Here is a 21,201-nt window from a genome sequence, read left to right on the forward strand (position 1 = left end):
TAACATAACATGCTGTTTTTTTTGGCTTATTAACTTCAAGAGGGAGAAAAAAGAGAGGCTGATGAGGGAACGACTGTTTATAGCTGCTATAACATAGGTGAGAACAGGAACTAACTTGTTTCTTAAATTAAATGTAACTATTAATGGATAAAAAGTATGACGTGCCATTGTTTAATAAATAAAAGACTGTAATGGTTAGCAAATCAGCGTGGTAAAACACTTAAAATGCTTGAATTTGATTTATTTCTTTCGTAACTAGTTCTTACAGCATCTTCCTTGGAATGTGTTTTATTTTGTGTGTGTTTGTGTATGTTTGTGTGTTTATCTTCCTGATTAATGAAATTAACAAAGCAGCGGCGTTGAGAAATAAACAACATGACCAGGATTTGTTTATCTCATTAACCCTTTCAGGCTCAGACACAACTTCGGTGAAGTAAACTGAGATAAACAGAATCATTAAGCTAAACTCTGTCTGGTGGTCAGGCTACTCAGGCTCAGGGTCAAAGGTCATTTCTGAGATTGCTGTGCTTCATTTCTTAGTGCAGCAGTGTTTCATTTCTTTGGGATTTGTTAAACATTCAACTATTAAACATCATATTTATTTCTTTTTCTGATCCAGTGTGTGTATGTGTGTGTGTGTGTGTGTGTGTGTGTGTGTGTGTGTGGTGGATAAAAGAGGAATGGTTGAAGCAGCATCTGTCCTCTTTCTTCTCCTCTCCCCTGTGTAATTACGCAGCACAATGGCAGTGGGAGGCGAGCCCCTTCACTCCGTCACGCTAATTCAATATAAATGTAAATGACCACGCTGAGAGAATAAAGAAACCTCGATCTGTTTACACGTCTAATCACAATAAAAGCGTGCTGAGTGAAATATGAATGCGAGACGCATCACAATTATGTGATAAGAGAGACGGAGGAGGAGGCAAGTGCCGCGTTTAAACCATACGTTTGTGTTCTTACATCTTGATGAAGCGCAGTTACTGTTACTCATTCTGTTACTCTTACTCTTACTCTAAGTGTTACTCATACTGTTACTCTTACTCATACTATTACTCATACTGTTACTCTAAGTGTTACTCATACTGTTACTCTAAGTGCTACTCATACTGTTACTCATACTGTTACTCTTACTCATACTATTACTCATACTGTTACTCTAAGTGTTACTCATACTGTTACTCTTACTCATACTATTACTCATACTGTTACTCTAAGTGTTACTCATACTGTTACTCTAAGTGTTACTCATACTGTTACTCTTACTCATACTATTACTCATACTGTTACTCATACTGTTACTCTTACTCATACTATTACTCATACTGTTACTCTAAGTGTTACTCATACTGTTACTCTAAGTGTTACTCATACTGTTACTCTAAGTGTTACTCATACTGTTACTCTAAGTGTTACTCATACTGTTACTCTAAGTGTTACTCATACTGTTACTCTTACTCATACTGTTACTCATACTGTTACTCATACTGTTACTCTTACTCTAAGTGTTACTCATACTATTACTCATACTGTTACTCATACTGTTAATCTTACTCTTACTCTAAGTGTTACTCATACTGTTACTCTTACTCATACTGTTACTCATACTGTTACTCTAAGTGTTACTCGTACTCTTACTCATACTCTTACTCTAAGTGTTACTCATACTGTTACTCTTACTCTTACACACACTGTTACTTATACTGATACTCATACTCTTAGTAATACTCTTACTCTCACTGTTACTCATACTGTTACTCTTACTCTTCCTCTGTGTTACTCTTACTGTTCCTCATATTCTTAGTAATTCTTTTAGTCTAAGTGTTACTCATACTGTTACTCTTACTCATACTATTACTTATACTGTTACTCTTACTGTCACTGTTACTCTTACTGTTACTCTTACTCTTAGTAATACTCTCACTGTTACTCATACTGTTACTCATATGCTTAGTAATACTCTTACTCTCACTGTTACTCACTGTTACTCTTACTCTGTGTTACTCTTATTATTGCTCATATTCTTACTGTTACTCTTACTCTAAGTGTTACTCATACTGTTACTCTTACTCATATTCTTACTGTTACTCTTACTCTAAGTGTTACTCATACTGTTACTCTTACTCATATTCTTACTGTTACTCTTACTCATACTGTTACTCATACTCTTTGTAATACTCTTACTCTCACTGTTACTCATACTGTTACTGTTACTCTTACTCTAAATGTTACTCATACTGTTACTGTCACTCATACTCATACTGTTACTCTTAGTGTTACTCTTATTTGTTACTTTTACTTATACTGTTACTCATACTGTTACTCTTATTCATACTCTTAATCTTACTTGTACTGTTACTCACTGTTACTGTTACTGTTACCATCCTAGAGTGTTTTATTCCTCTTATACCAATTTACCAACAATTACAATTTATTGTTTATTACAGAACAATAGGTCGTATTTTATTATACAAGATGATACAAGATAGTTCCAGTTATTGCTTACGATACAGTTATTCCCTCACGAGCCTCTCTTTTCTCTTTATTGAAGTTAATAAGACAAAACTCCTCTGTCTTAAAGTTACAGATTTATCTCTGACTGTTACAAAGCACTGACACTGGAGACTCCTTCCACAAATGTTAAATAAATTTCTCCTTGTAGAAAATTTCACTGTATCAACTATTTTTTTTTTTTCATGTGGAGTGTCGCTGTACACGTCCCCGTGAACGAGCTGTTACTATAGAAACGATAACGTATTAGAACAGGCGCATTAATATAAACCTGCACTACTGTCAGAGCTGCTGTTACAGAAAACTAATCAACACCTTCTGACCAATCACAATCCAGAACTCAACAGCACTGTGGTGTGTTCTTGCTAACAGTTTTAGGTTAGTGGAACATTTTCAGTTTTAAGAACATTCAATTTGTGGTCTGAGAACATTTTTCCCTAAATGTTCCTACAACATTACTGCAACATATTTTGCTGTCAGAAAATGCAGTAATGTTGATTTGTGTCCAGCTGGGAATGTTGTGTGAGCGTCGTCTAAAACATCTATCACTGGGTTTTACGTTCTTGATCAGCAAAGATTTATAGAGGAACAAGCAGGACATTTAAAATTTTATTAACATTTCATGTTTAATCTTAAAGACTCTAGGCTTTTATTTATTTGTTCATTTTATTTTATTTTTTTTTACTTTTTTGAATTTTTTTTTTACTTTTATTATATTTTTTTCTACACATGTTGCTGTTTTGTAATAATTTCTCTTATTTCTGTTTCTGTAAACGTTACAGAGCAGCTGTTGGCAAGAAACTTTCTCTCTGGGATGAACAAAATCTTACTTTTAATTGAGCTTGGAAGCTGATAAATGTATTTGAATATGAACATCATATATTTGAATGATATACACATAAAATAAAAATAAAAAAAATCACTGTGGTGTATTTAATAAATTTACATTTTTGCCAATGTTTATTTCATTTTTTTTTTTTTTGAACATGCAAGGGGTTTTATATATATATATAAAAATTCAAAATGAAGGGCTATGGTTTTGAGATTTTAAAAAAATCTCTACACTACATTAAAATCTCAAAAATTCAAATCTCACAAGTGCAGAGTTGATGTGAAAAAGGCTGAAGGTGAAGCGTCCAGAATTTCCAGGGAAAATTACACACTTTTCTATACAGCACATGCGTACTGGTGTATATTTATTACAGATCTCTATCTGTCCATTTTCACACAGATATTAGCACTCCGAGTGCCCTGCCTGGCCCAGCCTCTCACTCCCGTTACCTTAGAAACGCCGCAGACGAGGATGATGGGGAAAAAGGAAACGCCAGAGGTCTGATATAGAGTCCATACATCATCCTCTCAGCTGATTTCTCAACAAATGATTCACTTTTTAATGCTCGTTAGTGAAAATATGTCACACAGATATTTCTAAAGACCTTAAATTTTTGAAAAATGTTTTGTTCTCTTGCAGGATTTTTCGAAAACAGAAGAAGGAAACACTGGCGAGCAGACTCGGACAACAAAAAGAAGCTAAATCCCCGTCTGGCACCACGGATCGGCTCCTGGTTCTGAACTTTCACTGCAGCACTTTGTGGATTTTTTTTTTTTTTTTTTTTAAGATAGATAATAAAAACACAGAAGAGCGGTAGAGTGTGTATTATACTATATTATAGTTCTCCTTTTGAAATCAAAATGCCTTCACGTGACTGAGTTTCCATCCTGTATCTGGTTAATGTCACTACTGGGGACTTTCTAAGGGCATTTAGAAGAGTTTTAGTCGCCCAGACATTGTGATATTATCATTGGAAATGGAGATTTTATTTTTATTATTATTTTTTTTAGTGAAGTGAGAATCTGAAAACTAGCCACAATATTCAGTCTCCAAAAAGTGCAACAATTCGTCATCATGAGACCGAGAGCATTATTTATTAAAGGTTGTGTGTGTAGAGATGTGTGTAGCGATATGACAAAAATATCATAATCACGATACATCAAGTCTTTTCTATGAGACGTGTATGCATCATGACAAAATTAAGACTGAAAAAAGGAGAGGGGAAGAAAATGTAACTAATTTCTTTTTGTACATTTAACAATTTTAAAGATTTAGAGAATTTGAATAAAACTGTAACTTCCAATCAGAGTTTGTTAGAAAATAAACGTTATAAAAAATACACTGCGATATCTTAAAAAAAAAAAAAGATGTAATTTATCACATTGATAATTTATTGTCATATTGCTCAGCACTACACAATACAAACACAATCAAACCTGATAAACAACCATGAATAAGCCTGCATGTTGTTTTGTATTGCCTTAATGTAATATGTAATTGTGAAATAGTGGGCGGAGCCAATGCAAATGAGTTAATTAATCAGCTTTAGTGTGATTTACCACAACCTGAAAATCCCTTCAGGAACAGAGATTGTAAATTATAGTCATAATCTAATTACGTACAGTGAAAACCGAAGGGCAGAAATGAATAAATGAAAACTGAAGGGCAGGTAATAAATTTGGTTCTAGTGTTTAGATACATATTCTGAATGCATTTTAATCGACAAAACAGATGCAGGAAAATGCTTTATGTACTGAAACCTACAATCTAATACAGGAACATAAAGGATGTACAGTAAGAACGATATCTGCTAGTTACACTCTTAGTGAAAAGGTTCCTTAAGGGTTCTTTGGATAAACAGATTGGGTTCTTAGCATCCAAAAAACATAGTCATGATCATTTCTTTATAGGGAAACACTCTGTTGTTAGGTTCCACATAGTACCTTTAAGGATTCCCTCAGAGGGAGAACCAGAGAACCTTTAAAAGTACTGAATGATTTAATAGTGTATTTAACACACACTTCCTGTCCGTAATGAACATCTCAGTTTTACAGAAATCTTATTACGAAACTGTAGAAGCACTAAAGGTGGAAATCGTGTGGAACTTTCTGGAGAACCCGAATCTCACCTTTTATCACCGTTTCAATCGAAATATTCAGATTATAAACTGCTCTTCCTGTTTATGTCCTCTGTATTCTGCATCTACTGTATACGGTACGTTTATTTGTAGAGTTTTTTTTTTTAATAAGAAAAAAAAAATACATTTTGTCTTAGACTGGTGAAGTTCTCTATTTTATCTATAAAGACTTTTGTGAATACATTTAGATTTATATTTAAGCTTCCTATATAGACAATATGCTACATAGATTTTGAAACAATAACAAATGCTTTTACAATTTTCCATTAAAAAAACCTGTACACTAAATGATTGTGTTCACTGACTGACTCGATCCATAACTAATTTATTATTCTCTATGCAAACATTTGCTCAAAAGAGAAATACTTAACGATATTTTAAATATTTAAAAAATATTTAAAGATTGTCAAAGCTTCTTTCTGCTTTTGATTTATTGATTCATATTTATAGATGATGGAACTTTAACGTCCTTTAAGGTTCATCTAAAGGAAAAAGTCCTAAATCCGAAGTGGAATGGAAAATTCGAATCACAGCGTGATCAGCAGCTCAATAATCTGCTCACGATTTCAAGAGGAGGTGAAAATCCTGAAAACCGAGCATTTTCTTTAAGCGGACTTACAGAGTGGATGTTCTCGTCTTTCACTTAGCTTTAACACCTGACGTTAACAGTGAAACCGTTTCAGTTCTCCTGATCTGTAGGAATGCAAGCGGTCATCTCCCTCACGGTTTAAACACGTTATATAATAATAATCCCTTTGTAAACATGCCAGCTCATTTCTTATTTCATTCAGGCTTAATTTTGTAATGAGGCTTAAAACATTTATTATTAACATTTTCATTTCATCCATGTGAGACATAGCGTTTGCGATTTTTGACCCATCGCCACGTTTTTCTCTTTTTTTCCAGCTAAATCTGTAATTGCAGATTTGCTTTAATGAATTTTGTGGGCGTCAGTGAATGCAAATGAGCCGTGTCAGGAACACGCTTTGCACTTTACAGGTGATCAACATACGCACACGACTACAAAGAAAATCAGCTTTTCTGAAACTCTTGTAAATCCAGCAGAATATTTTAGTCCGGTTTGGCTTACACAAACATTGACACACCACTTTATTAAAAGATTGATGAATGAGGTCCAGTATCAGAATTACAGTCTCTGTTCAAAGACATTTACTGAAGTCTTTAAGTGTCTTCTGCACCACAGTGATCTCTCAGAGGAAGCATTCTGAGAGCAACACGAGAGGGATTAAGCGTTCTTCATCGTGAAATGTGTAATTAATATAATCATGGATGATGTACTGAAGGCGATAGATCAGAACTTTTATTCCGACAAGATGAAGTAAGGAATAAACCACTGTGTTGTGCTGCTGTAGTAGCGCTGAGATAAAGCAGAGATACTGTGACTCTTCTGTCTAGAACAGAACGTCCTCGAGTGTTTTATTTCTCTTGTACCACAGCAATTCCCAATGATTACAACGTTTAACACCATATCTTTATCTGTTTATAGTTATACTGAATGTTTTTATCAGTGTAAGAGGCAGAGCCGTCCATCCGAACAGGACTGAAATGATCAAACTGCAGGGATGATTAAAAAAAAAACAGTAGGAAAAACCACAAACATGGCCGATCCATATGGAAATAAAATTACTGGAATTACTCTACATCCCAATGTAAATCTAATCTCACCTGAATCAGGCTTAAAATAGAGTTTATTACAGTTTACTGCTCTCTCTAGCACATTATTAACATGAATTTCCTTTTTATTCAATTTCAAGGCATTTTTGATTTACAGAATTTCATTGCCTGAGCTTAAGGCTTTTTCTACAGAACTACTGAAGCCTAGCATGAAGTCATCTTTAAGCTAAATGGCATTAAATACCACACACACACACACACACACACACACACACACACACACACTGCTCCTTGATTACAGAAATGAACAAATAAAAATTCACACATACAGAAGTGTTTCACACGGCGTATTTATAATGTGACCGAATCGAGGTCAGAGGTCACAGGCTGAAGCGCTGAGATGGAACGAAGGCTAAAAGAGAAAACTAGAGAAACTAGAGAAACTCCTGCATTATTTATCCACTGAAATGAAAGCATGAGCTCTTGCTGCTCGGTCAAAACAGGCTTTAATCTCAGGCCAGTGTTTAATCTCAGGTCTGTGTTTAGTCTCAGGTCTGTGTTTAATCTCAGGTCTGTGTTTAATCTCAGGTCTGTGTTTAGTCTCAGGTCAGTGTTTAATCTCAGGTCAGTGTTTAATCTCAGGTCTGTGTTTAATCTCAGGTCTGTGTTTAATTTCAGGTCTGTGTTTAATTTCAGGTCTGTGTTTAGTCTCAGGTCTGTGTTTAATTTCAGGTCAGTGTTTAATTTCAGGTCTGTGTTTAATTTCAGGTCAGTGTTTAATCTCAGGTCTGTGTTTAATCTCAGGTCTGTGTTTAATCTCAGGTTTATTAGGGGAGTTTTATTTTTGTTTTCTTTTAAGAAAATAAAGAAAGGAAACGTAAATGTAAATGTAAATCCACATGCTGAATGTTCCTGACTATAATACTGTATAATACTGTAATATTAAAAAAGCTTACAATTATTAGTGTGTGAAGCAGCATATCTCAGGTCTGGGTTTAATTTAATCTCAGGTCTGTGTTGAATCTCAGGACAGTGGATTAAACACAGACCTGAGATTAAACCCAGATCTGAGATTCAACACAGACCTGAGATTAAATTAAACCCAGACCTTCACTACACGCCTCCTGATTTACACTTATTTAATATTACAGTATTATACAGTATTATAGTCAGGAACATTCAGCATGTGGATTTACATTTATGTTTCCTTCCTTTATTTTCTTAAAAGGAAAAACAAAAAAAAACCCTTCCCCTAATAAATTTTTCAGAAAATTAAAAAAAAAGCTTTAATTATTTCAAGTAAATAAATAAGCAAATGAGTAGGTAAACAAATAAGTTCAGTAAATAAATAAATCAGTAACTAACTATTTAAATAAATAAGTAACTAAATAAGTATTTAAATAAATAAGTAACTAAATAAGTAAGATAGTAAATAAAATATTAATAAATAAGCAGCAAACAATCAACCAGATTAATAGGTAAACAAATAAGTAAGAAAGTAATTATGTAAAGAAATAAATGAACAAATAAGCAAAAACTAACTAACCAATTAACTAACTAACGAAATAAATAAATAAATAAATAAATAAGCAAGAAGAATAAGCAAGTAAAATAATATAAATAAATAAATAAATAAATAAATAAATAAATAAATAAGCAACAGTTAGCAACTAACTGAATAAATACATGCAGAAATAAGCTAATAAGTAACCGACTAAATAACTAAGTAAACAATTAATTAATTAATTAATTAATATGTTACTAAATAAAATTTAAATAAATAAGCATGTAAGCAAATTAATAAGTAAGTATGTAAATAAAAAAGCAGGCAAATAAAAATAAATAAATAAATACATTTCATCTGTATTATTATTATTATTATTATTATTATTATTATTATTATTATTACTTATCAGTTAAATTAAACAGCTCCTTCTTCACTCGTGTGCTGCTGTATAAATGTTCTTCAGTGTTACTCGAACATCACGACTCACGACTCCAATCAGAAGCCCAATAAACGACTACAAACTGTCACCAAACCCAAACTCAACGTGAAAACATGTAAAAGCGTCATTTCTACACGTCATTTCTGCTGTAAAACTTTCATATGCGTTCTGTATTCTGAACCGTGAAGGACGAGTGACAGTTAACCACTTCCTGTTTCTCCAGGAACAAACAGATTAACAGCTTTTTAAATGGTACAATGCTTGCTAGGTGACAGGAAATGACATCAGCACCCATGCTTTTAGCAGCTGTCTGTGAAGCTCTAGACTCGGTGCAGAAAAAGTTCCTGTCTGTGTGTAAGCGTTGTATATCTGCTGGTTTTAGGATTTAAGCTCATTTTGTTTAATAACTGTCATAAATATATAAATACAGAGAGCATAATCAGACTAATGGTGGGTTTGATGACCGTTCTCTGCTTTTCGTTGTGTTGTAATGTGCAGTGTGGACACTAGGAGGCGCTGTTGATCAGGTCTGTGAGTACACACACTGAGGATGATGGGAAATCACTGATGTGCAGCCAGTGAGATTTTATATTAAATCTCAAATCCCAGCGTTAATATACACTGTACAGAAATACTGCAGGTTCACAGATTCATACGCAATCTATAGATCTGATATCTGAACGTGTTATTACAAGAAAATTCAGTATAATCCTGGAAAGTCTTAGTCTTATAGCTAATCCTGACTATTTTAGTGTAGGGTTTAGGTTTAATAACAGGACTGGAACGCAACTTTATCATAAAACTACAACTGAAAATATTACAGATAGTTTAACAGCTATAGATAAACCATAATTAGCAGAAGTATTTGCTAGGTACTGATTATCTCAGAGCTTCTTAAATGTACTCAAAATAACGAAGGATGAATGCTAATACAGCTAAAACAAGCTAGTCAAGACAGAATGGATGCTGCTAGCTAGCGAACTCGAGCAGTTGTGCGACTAGCTAAAGTCGCCTCACCTTGCGAGAATGTTGTGCTAGAAAAAAGCAAACTATTTTTGTTTAAATGATGTTTTTCATTGAGTCATCAAGTGGTTTAGACAATTACGGTTTCATGTACGACAGCGCTGCTCAGAAGGTGTTGACAATACGTTATTGTTTCTATAGTAACAGCTCGTTCACAGGGAGTTTGAAAAAAAAAAAACTTTTAATCCTGGTGAAGTAAGGAGATGTTTACTTAGCAGGGATGGAAGGAGTCTCCAGTGTCAGTGCTTTGTAACAGTCAGAGGTAAAGCTGTAACTCTTTCGTTTTCCAACATCTTCAGGACCGAAGATTTTACACGTCTTTTTTTTCCGGTTTCTAGGTAACTAACTGCAGTGGGGTAATCTACGCAAAAACAGTGTGTTTACACATTCATTAGTCTACGTGATGATGTGTAGGTGATGTGCGCACGATGTTCTTACTCTGAGGGAATTAGCACATAAGAGGGAAAAACTAGCAAAGGACAAACAACAAACCAACAATCTGCAGGTATTAGCTACACCAATATGCTAACCTCAACGCTTTCGCTAACAGCAGAGGGAAAATTAAACATCAAAACAGAGCAACAAGAGCAGCAAACACTAGCATACAACAAACAAACAAACAAACAAACAAACGAGCTGATTGGCTAATGCGAGGCTCCAGTAGGCAGCTTATAAATCCACAACACAAAAGAAGTGTTTGTAGCTGCTGTAACGTAAGTGAGAACAGGAACTAACCTGTCTCTCAGATGATCCATGACATTAAATGTAACTATAAAGGGATAAAAAGGATGATGCGTCATTCTTTAATAAAGAAAACTTGTAATCGTTGGTGATTTGTTGTGGTGTAAGAGGAATAAAACACGTGCGGGACATGCTGTTATAGGAAAAGAATCAGCTTCATGGTGCTAACAGTAACTCTGCTTCATCACACCACCACATCACTGATTATTTTACTACAACAGCACGACACTCAGTGTGTTATTCCTTACATAAAGTACACAAGAGAAGTCTGAGAGACTCCACCATCACACTCCCAACACACTCGAGTCAAAACCACCGCCAGCAACAACAACAACAACAACAACAACAACAACACAAACAGCTAGTTACTTCCATCTTTTTTCTATCCTTCCTTCCTTCCTTCCTTCCATTTTCTCTTTCTTTCTTTCTTTCTTTCTTTATTTCCTTCCATTTTCTGTTTCTTTCTTTCTTTCTTTCTTCCTTCCTTAATTCCTTCCATTTTCTGTTTCTTTCTTTCTTTCTTTCCGTCCTTCCTTCCTTCTTTCCTTCCTTCCATTTTCTGTTTCTTTATTTCTTTCTTTCTTTATTTCCTTCCATTTTCTGTTTCTTTCTTTCTTTCTTTCGTTCATTCTTTCTTTCTTTCTTCCTTCCTTCCTTCCTTCCTTCCATTTTCTCTTTCTTTCTTTCTTTCTTTCTTTTTCTTTCTTTCCTTCCTTCCTTCCATTTTCTGTTTCTTTCTTTCTTTCTTCCTTCCATTTTCTTCCTCCCTCCCTTACTTACCTAATTTAATTTATTTTATTTTATTATTAAATTTATTTCGGATTTGTCACCATCACTGAATTTTTTTTTTCTTTGTAACAGAATGTAATACTTGGTACTGAATTAATAAAGTTTAAATGTAATTTATGTTTTCTTAAGAACTTTTAAATTTTAAATTCAAAACGAACGTGTGTGTGTGTGTGTGTGTGTGTGTGTGTGTGTGAGAGAGAGAGAGAGAGAGAGAGAGAGAGAGAGAGAGAGATAGAAGGCGAGAGACCGGAAAGGTGTGGAAGTAAATTGTCAAGGGAAAAGAGAGAGAGAACAAAATGTGAAATAGAAAGAGCAGGAAGAGGAGGAGGAGGAGGAGGAGGAGGAGGAGAGGAGCGCTGCGACCTTTTACACTTTCTTTCTTGTTGAGAAAAAAACCACATCCACCTATTTTTTTTTTAAATACAGGAATATGCAGAAAATCAGCTCAAAGAGATGGAACCCCAAACCACTGGCAGGGGAAAGAGAGAGACAGAGAGAGAGAGAGAGAGAGAGAGAGAGAGAGAGAGAAGCGAGCTCTCAGCAGGCGGTGGTGTGTTAGAACAGAGCTGTGTACCTGAGACAGGTCAGTGTGTGGGTGGCGAGAGGTCAGGCTGCTCTCGCTCTCGATTCGGGAGACCGGAAGGCACCGAGACGCCGCTTCACTCTGTTCAGTCTCGGCTACATGACTCACTCTCTCTCTCTCTCTCTCTCACACACACACACACACACACACACACACACACACACACACACACGTCCCGCTTCTCACACACTTCAAAACTTCACCTCTCCTCTGCAACACCGCCGCCAAGGGGCACATATTTTTGGCCAGCCTACATTTCAGCCCCACACACACACACACACACACACACACACACATGATATCTGTATCAGAGTGCTGTATTAGAGAGTTTAAAAGCTAGCATGAGTGTGGTTACACTGCTAGCACTGAGAGGTTGCAATAGCGAACAACAGCTAGCATTAGATTTAGCTTACAGCATGTACAGATGAGGTTTACATACAAAACCAACAGTCTGGAAGATTCCAGAAATTTATATAAAGCTTCTGTTTGGACGATTATCATATAATTAGGAGTTAAGTGAGAGTGAGAGTGCTGTATTTAAGGGCCTGCCTTTAGAGCCAGTGCCTTTTTACCTTTCATACCATGAGAAAATTCAAACAAAACAAAAAAAATTCCTCCTTAAGGAGCAATATTCAAACACCTGAGCATCGAACAATTGTATATAAATATAAACATCTTGGGTGCACACAGACACTGCATCATTCAGGAAAGAGGCAGGAATAAACAAACACTGGTCCAAAAGTTTCAGACTGAACCCCAAGACAACAACGAAGGAGCTGGTGAAGGAGTAGGAGGCGTCAGGTACCGAAGTGTGTACGTCCACCATTAAGAGAATTCTACGCTGTCATGGGCTGAAAGTGTGTGAAAGAAGCCTGTACTCCAAAACCAGCTTTAAAAAAAACCAGACTGAAGTGTGAAGGTGATCACCAGGATGAAGACTTGGCCTTTAGAGGTGTGTTCAGAGAACATCATCCCGACTGTGAAGCATGGTGAAGAACATCATCCCGACTGTGAAGAATGGTGAAGAGCATCATCCCGACTGCGAAGCATAATGAAGAACATCCCGACTGTGAAGCATGGTGAAGAACATCCCGACTGTGAAGCAGGGTGAAGAACATCCCGACTGTGAAGCATGGTGAAGAACATCATCCCGACTGTGAAGAATGGTGAAGAACATCATCCCGACTGTGAAGCATGGTGAAGAACATCATCCCAACTGTGAAGCATGGTGAAGAACATCATCCCAACTGTGAAGCATAATGAAGAACATCCCGACTGTGAAGCATGGTGAAGAGCGTCATCCCGACTGTGAAGCATGGTGAAGAACATCCCGACTGTGAAGCATGGTGAAGAACATCCCGACTGTGAAGCAGGGTGAAGAACATCCCGACTGTGAAGCATGGTGAAGAACATCATCCCGACTGTGAAGAATGGTGAAGAACATCATCCCGACTGTGAAGCATGGTGAAGAACATCCCGACTGTGAAGCATGGTGAAGAACATCCCGACTGTGAAGCAGGGTGAAGAACATCCCGACTGTGAAGCATGGTGAAGAACATCATCCCGACTGTGAAGAATGGTGAAGAACATCATCCCGACTGTGAAGCATGGTGAAGAACATCATCCCAACTGTGAAGCATGGTGAAGAACATCATCCCAACTGTGAAGCATAATGAAGAACATCCCGACTGTGAAGCAGGGTGAAGAACATCCCGACTGTGAAGCATGGTGAAGAACATCATCCCGACTGTGAAGAATGGTGAAGAACATCATCCCGACTGTGAAGCATGGTGAAGAACATCATCCCAACTGTGAAGCATGGTGAAGAACATCATCCCAACTGTGAAGCATAATGAAGAACATCCCGACTGTGAAGCATGGTGAAGAGCGTCATCCCGACTGTGAAGCATGGTGAAGAACATCCCGACTGTGAAGCATGGTGAAGAACATCCCGACTGTGAAGCAGGGTGAAGAACATCCCGACTGTGAAGCATGGTGAAGAACATCATCCCGACTGTGAAGAATGGTGAAGAACATCATCCCGACTGTGAAGCATGGTGAAGAACATCATCCCAACTGTGAAGCATGGTGAAGAACATCATCCCGACTGTGAAGCATGGTGAAGAACATCATCCCGACTGTGAAGCATGGTGAAGAACATCATCCCGACTGTGAAGCATGGTGAAGAACATCATCCCGACTGTGAAGCATGGTGAAGAACATCATCCCGACTGTGAAGCATGGTGAAGAACATCATCCCGACTGTGAAGCATGGTGAAGAACATCATCCCGACTGTGAAGCATGGTGAAGAACATCATCCCGACTGTGAAGCATGGTGAAGAACATCATCCCGACTGTGAAGAATGGTGAAGAACATCATCCCGACTGTGAAGCATGGTGAAGAACATCATCCCAACTGTGAAGCATGGTGAAGAACATCATCCCGACTGTGAAGCATAATGAAGAACATCCCGACTGTGAAGCATGGTGAAGAGCGTCATCCCGACTGTGAAGCATGGTGAAGAACATCCCGACTGTGAAGCATGGTGAAGAACATCCCGACTGTGAAGCAGGGTGAAGAACATCCCGACTGTGAAGCAGGGTGAAGAACATCATCCCGACTGTGAAGCATGGTGAAGAACATCATCCCAACTGTGAAGCATGGTGAAGAACATCATCCCGACTGTGAAGCATGGTGAAGAACATCATCCCGACTGTGAAGCATGGTGAAGAACATCATCCCGACTGTGAAGCATGGTGAAGAACATCATCCCGACTGTGAAGCATGGTGAAGAACATCATCCCGACTGTGAAGCATGGTGAAGAACATCATCCCGACTGTGAAGCATGGTTAAGAACATCCCGACTGTGAAGCATGGTGAAGAACATCATCCCGACTGTGAAGCATGGTGAAGAACATCCCGACTGTGAAGCATGGTGATGGCAGCATCATGTTTTGCTGGAAAAGGGACTGGTGCACTTCAGAAAACACATGGCATCATGAAGCAGGAGGATTATCTAGAAATACAGAAGCAACACCTCAAGACATCAGCCAGAAAGTTCAAACCTGGATGTACGTGTGTCTTCAGCAGGACAACGATCCTAAACAAACCTCCAAACAAACCTCCAGGAGGAGTGAGAGAAAATTCCAGCAGAGTATCGTGAGAAACTTCTGGAAGGCTACAACAAGCGTCTGATTCAAGTTCAAGCAGTTAAAATACAACGAAAACAAAGTAAATAAAAGCTGAGATAAATCTGTCTCTTAGCTTTTATTCTGAAATGAATACTCTGATGGAAATAAAGTAGATACGCTAGTTTACTTAACACAGGAAGTGTTACCTAAAGTGTGAAAAATAGAGAAAAAAAGAGTATTTATTACACCGAAAAAACATAATAATAAATAAACACACTCACTGGAGTGATCAGTTATGCTAACTCTTCAGTGCTAGCATTATCTTAGCTTAAAAAGAAACCACAAAAAGCAGAAGGTGCTTCAGCGCGGATGAATTCTGGATGCTGATTGGTCAGAAGGTGTTGATTAGTTTTCTATAACAGTCATGAATAAAACACTGCAGGACATAATACTACAGGAAAGTAATCAGCTTTTGGTTAGGAAGAGTGACTCCACTTCATCACACCACGACATTCTGGATTGTTTTACTACAACAACACAAAACACTGTCATTTTTATTGTTTTAGTAACTGCTCTGATCACAAAATAAAATAAAACAAAATAAAAATAATTATTATTATAAAAATAAAAACAGAAATAAATCAAGATTCAAAATTTAATATGAACATTAGCATGATTATTGTTATATGTTCATATTATGTCCAACCGAATCTTAAATTATTTTTATTTTTATTGTTACTAAAACAATAAAAATGACTTAAAACCATGGTATTTATACAATCTGTTTTTTTTTTTTTTTATTCTCTTGAAGGGTGCCAATAATTTTGAAATTGTCTGTCAATTTTAAAAAGCATACTTTTAATAATGCATATCATTTTTTTTTTTTTTTCACACTTTACACTACTGTGAGCTAGAACACACAACACCACTTAGTCCTGAACTCTGAGTGCTTTATTTTGGGCTTTTTAATGATTTTAATTATTTCCGTTAGCTCCGACTCCAACACTCCGAATATAATTAACTTATCTGCTAATTGTTCGTGTGAATGAAATGTGACTGTGTTCCACCGTTGTGTGGATTTCTCTCGCTTTTTGTTGCTCACGCTGTTTATCTGCACAGAACAACAGAACTGCTCAGTTTTTTGTTTCCTTTTTTTTTCATTGCAAATGAACTTGAGCTCTTTTTTTTTTTTTTTTGCAGGTCAAACACATTATACACCGTTTCCTTTTCCAGTAGAGTCCGTTATTTCATCTGTCCAGTGAAGTACGTGAAATCTCTGATCTCTAAATGATGATGAGCACATTAAAGGGTCAGAGCTGAAAGTCGAGTGCTGATGATATATTCAAGTCCATCCAGAAATGTGGAGAAATTCGATGAATGTCAGAAGCAAAATGTTTTATGTTAATGTTTGACAACGTTCAGAATTTTATACAGACAATTTTTTGACTTGCTTGTAAACCTGTTGATGCAATATTTTCTCTATTAAAATAAAACATAAATATGCACAACTGTTCAGTTCTCTAGTTCCCTTAGAGCTCTAAAAATGCTTGGACCCCTGCGATTGCTACTTGCATTTACTTTCTTTCCATCTACTGTATGTTTACTGTTTTTTTTTTTTTTTAGCGGTGAAACACAATATCACTATCTGTATCTGTATCTGGTTTTGTGCTCCAAATCTGTTACTCTATCTGTATTTGGATTTAAACGCAAAGTGGGCGTGGCCTAAACCAATTGTACTTCATGTGACTTTCTTGGAAAATAGAAATTTAATTTTATTAAATTGATACATTTATCCAGGGGCATTAACTCTGTTATTTATATTAGTCTTAAAAACAAATCTCAGTCGTAAACTTGCATAAAATTTAAGTAAATAAAAAAAGATTCATAAAGGAATTAAAAAAAAACATTAAAATAAAACAAATAAGAAAGATTTTTTATAATCAAAAGTTCATTATCCATTTATCCAGTTATCCATTAAGCCTATTTCTAGAATATTTACTCATTTCAAGCTCTACATTTTCTTATTTTATTGGCCAATAATTTTGCTTTGTTCCAGAAATAAGTGCTTGAAATTAGCAAAATTATCTGCCAATAGAGGTAGAAAATTTAGAGCTTCAAATGAGTAAATCTGTCTAGAAATAGGTTTAATGGTTTTATGTTAGAGAAATATTAGAAATATTAGATAATTTGCATTGTAAATATTGACTTATTTTGTTTGCTAAGATATGATTTTGTGCAGTGCAGACTTGCTACTTCAGCATTTACGCTAGTTCTGTAAATTCAGAAGTGCTTAAATAAAAAACGCTGTCGCTGTGATAGTGGAAATTAGAAACAAAAAGACTGTAGCAAAGCCTTCAATCAGGACAAAACCTAAACTCCTGCACATCTGTACACATCAGTACTGTATTAAAGGTCTTTTAGAGGTTGTTGCTGCTCTTTAAGCTGCTCCCGTTAGGGGTCGCCACAGCGGATCATTGGTCCGTGTATTTGATTTGGAACAGTCTTTGCCCTTCCTGACGCAACCTCCCAAATTTTCTCCGCGCTTGAGACCAGCACTCATTTAACCCCAGAGGCTCGGGGTTGGTTCCCTGGCCAGGAATGGAACCCGGGCTGCAGCGGTTAGAGCACCGAGGCATAACCACTACTCCTCCAGGGACCATCTTTTAGAGGGAGTATATTTCTATATGTAAAATAAACATGCCTGATGGGATATCTTCCTGCGTGAAAGATTTTTAAAAGCGTCCAGCACTTCACCTTGACCAGGCATTCAGGATGCACATGGCATCAAGTCTCAGCAGGAGGTTATTCATTAGGCAATAATTAAACAGGAAGGAAATGAAAGAGACGCCTTCGCCTTCTCATAGCGCCGTAATGGAGTTCTCAGAGTCTGTGCTAGCGAGGAATGGAGTGAGTGAGTCTTTAATAAACACACTTACACGTGAATTAGCAGAAAGGCTTCATAATCTCCACCGCAAACATCTTCACACTAGGCTTGTGAGATCGTGTTTAATACGCCATTGTCCTAGCACAGCCCCTATTTAACTCTGATTGACGTTAATATCGTTCGTAGATTTAAAGGGGGAAAAGAAGGGGGCGTGGCCAGACACAACGTACATGTTACGTCATAAGAGTGAAATAAAATACGGGCAGCTGGTTATGAGTCTGCTGTAGCTGCTAGTCACTAATGCTAGCATTTAGTCAGTGATTTTTGAACTAATTCCTCGTTAGCAAGACTGAAGTCAGGATTGTAAATAAACATAATGAGTTATTAGCTGTAACTAAACTCTTTAGAAATTGAAATTAAATGAAAAACTACCTGTGCACAGCAGTGGAGATACTTATCGAATTGTTGTAGAGTGAAGCAAACAACACACTGTTTTATGTTCATATTTCGAGAGCGAAAACATTCACGGCTTTTTCTGTTCTGCAGCACGGACACAGGAAGCTAAGACACACTCAGAGAGAGAGAGAGAGAGAGAGAGAGACAGAGAGAGAGAGAGAGAGAGTGAGAGAGAGAGAGAGAGACAGAGAGAGAGAGAGAGAGAGAGAGAGACAGAGAGACAGAGAGAGAGAGAGAGAGAGAGAGAGAGACAGAGAGAGAGAGAGAGAGAGAGAGAGAGACAGAGAGAGAGAGAGAGAGAGAGAGAGAGAGAGAGAGACAGAGAGAGACAGAGAGAGAGAGTGAGAGAGAGAGAGTGAGAGAGAGAGAGACAGAGAGACAGAGAGAGAGAGAGAGAGAGAGAGAGACAGAGAGAGAGAGAGAGACAGAGAGACAGAGAGAGAGAGACAGAGAGAGAGAGAGAGAGAGGGGATTCGTTGCTCTGCTCTGAAGTCAGACAGCAGGTTAAAGGCGTATTATGAGATACAGCACACGTTATTTGTGGATCTTAAAGCCCACAGACACTCAAATCATCCAACTCCATAACCATTGCGATAGTTGGAATTCCCGATACTCTCATCGATCACTCCAAGCCTACTACACGCTCGTAAGATAGATAGATAGATAGGTAGATAGATAGATAGATAGATAGTGTCGTGAGGAATAAAGTGGAAAAATACTCCCGTGTCTATCTGACTGTTACAGAGGAGTTAAAAGGAGTTAAAAGCCTCCATCTGCATTTTTTTTTTCTTCTCCATAGTGAAGCTTTCAAATTTCAACTTTTCAGAAAAGTGTTGCGTGACCTCATGCACCTCCTGACCAATCAGATCGCAGGTTTGAGCTACAAGCAAGAAACATAAAGAAACATGGAGGACAGAGTGCAGGTGAAGAGCGAGTTTTGTTAGTGAGTGAATATGAGCAGATTTATAACATGTTGAATCATAAATGTTTCAGTGATAAGATTGCAGTGTTGCTGTAAGTAAAAATAACAGTGTGTGTGTGTGTGTGTGTGTGTGTGTGTGTGTGTGTTTGGGACGTTCAGCGGTACGTGACGTGACGTCTCACTTTTACAGTCGCGTCACACGAGCAGCTCAGATTCTCTCTACAAACAACCTCCTCATCAGTTACAGCGTTACAAAGAGCTGTTTTTTTTTTCACATCGCCACAAAAAGCACTCAGGCCATTTTACAAATCTCACCATTTCATTTAGAAAGTAATAAATGAGATAAACGAGTGCAGTATTCTTCCACATTTTCAGTCTTACTCAGGGAGTGAATGCTAAAGAGACACCACAGACACAACTCTTTTTTTTATACTTCCAATTGATTTTCAAACATTTTTCATCTAGAACTTTCCCCATATATAATGAAATAATTATTCTTATTAATACTCCATTAATTCTACACAACATAAATCTTATTGGATTTTTTTTTTTCACGTACAGTAAATGAAAACAGGTATTTACATTATTTTAAAAATGTAATTGTTATTTTTTTATATTTAATTAAGTATTGTTGGAAAGCTTTTTTTTCTCCCCAAAACATTTCATTTGTTTGAGCAATGCAAAAAGTAAAATAAATAAATAAATAAATAAATAAATAATAGGATTCTTCTGTTATACAGTATTTTATATTTTATCAGTTAAACTGAGCTAAATTTGAACTTTTTGTTCATTTAAATTGTATATAATTTCAAACCTCAACCAAACACTATTAATTAAAATACATTTTTAAATTATTAAAAATTACTCTTGTTATAAAGTCTGACCATTGAGAGTGTATCACAATTTAAAGAAAAAATAATCAGATTTATACCAATTTGTTAAAAACTGGTTTTAAAAACTACGCATTTAGCATCATTTGATATCGAATGATTTCTTGCCTCATATTAATATTAATATTAATATAATTTAGAATTTAGTTTATTAAGTTCGATTTTAGAGTCTGCTGTAGACACTGAAACATATTCCACATCCCCAAAAACAAACGTTTCTGATTTGTTGTTAGCAATTCCCTCGTAGCGACAGTCAGTGAGGACGTCTTAGCGATCACTGAGAGAGAAAAACAGTGATTGGGCGTGTCTTGTGCGGTCGCTACGTGGCTAGCGTGATTTATAAACAGATTTAATTCTGTAATTAGTTTATCGTTTGTCAGGAGCCTGATGATGCACTAGCTCCAGCGCTAACACGAAACCACTGCTACAGGGCTTTATTTTATTTCCTGTTGGTGCTAATTAATGTCATAGAGTCCACAGTGTGTGTGTGTGTGTGAGGAAATGAAACCTGTGTGAAAGTGTGTGTGTGTGTGTGTGTGTGTGTATGTGTGTGTTCACATGTTCAGTATGTTCCTCACAGACTCCTCGGGGTCTTCAGAGATCAGGGCGATATCACGCTCCCGTGCTGTACGACACACACTAAAGTCATTTAAATCACACTGACACCTGGTGTAGCAGCACAAACCATGTGTTACACACACACACACACACACACACACAC

At 36.8% G+C, this 21,201-nt stretch overlaps 1 protein-coding gene across 2 annotated transcripts in view; it reads left to right on the plus strand.

Moving 5' to 3' along the window:
• Positions 1 to 4,122, plus strand: part of dnajb6b (DnaJ heat shock protein family (Hsp40) member B6b) — a 39,952-nt gene extending 35,830 nt beyond the window's left edge. For both annotated transcript variants that reach the window (XM_026910107.3, XM_053233341.1), the window contains 2 exons: positions 3,740 to 3,838; positions 3,980 to 4,122. In XM_026910107.3, the coding sequence (XP_026765908.1) occupies positions 3,740 to 3,838; positions 3,980 to 4,080 (200 nt within the window). In that variant the 3' untranslated portion in view covers positions 4,081 to 4,122. The remainder of the gene's footprint in view (positions 1 to 3,739; positions 3,839 to 3,979) is intronic.
• Positions 4,123 to 21,201: the final 17,079 nt, after the last annotated feature.

Source organism: Pangasianodon hypophthalmus, chromosome 4, assembly GCF_027358585.1.
Source record: "Pangasianodon hypophthalmus isolate fPanHyp1 chromosome 4, fPanHyp1.pri, whole genome shotgun sequence".
NCBI lineage: Eukaryota > Metazoa > Chordata > Actinopteri > Siluriformes > Pangasiidae > Pangasianodon > Pangasianodon hypophthalmus.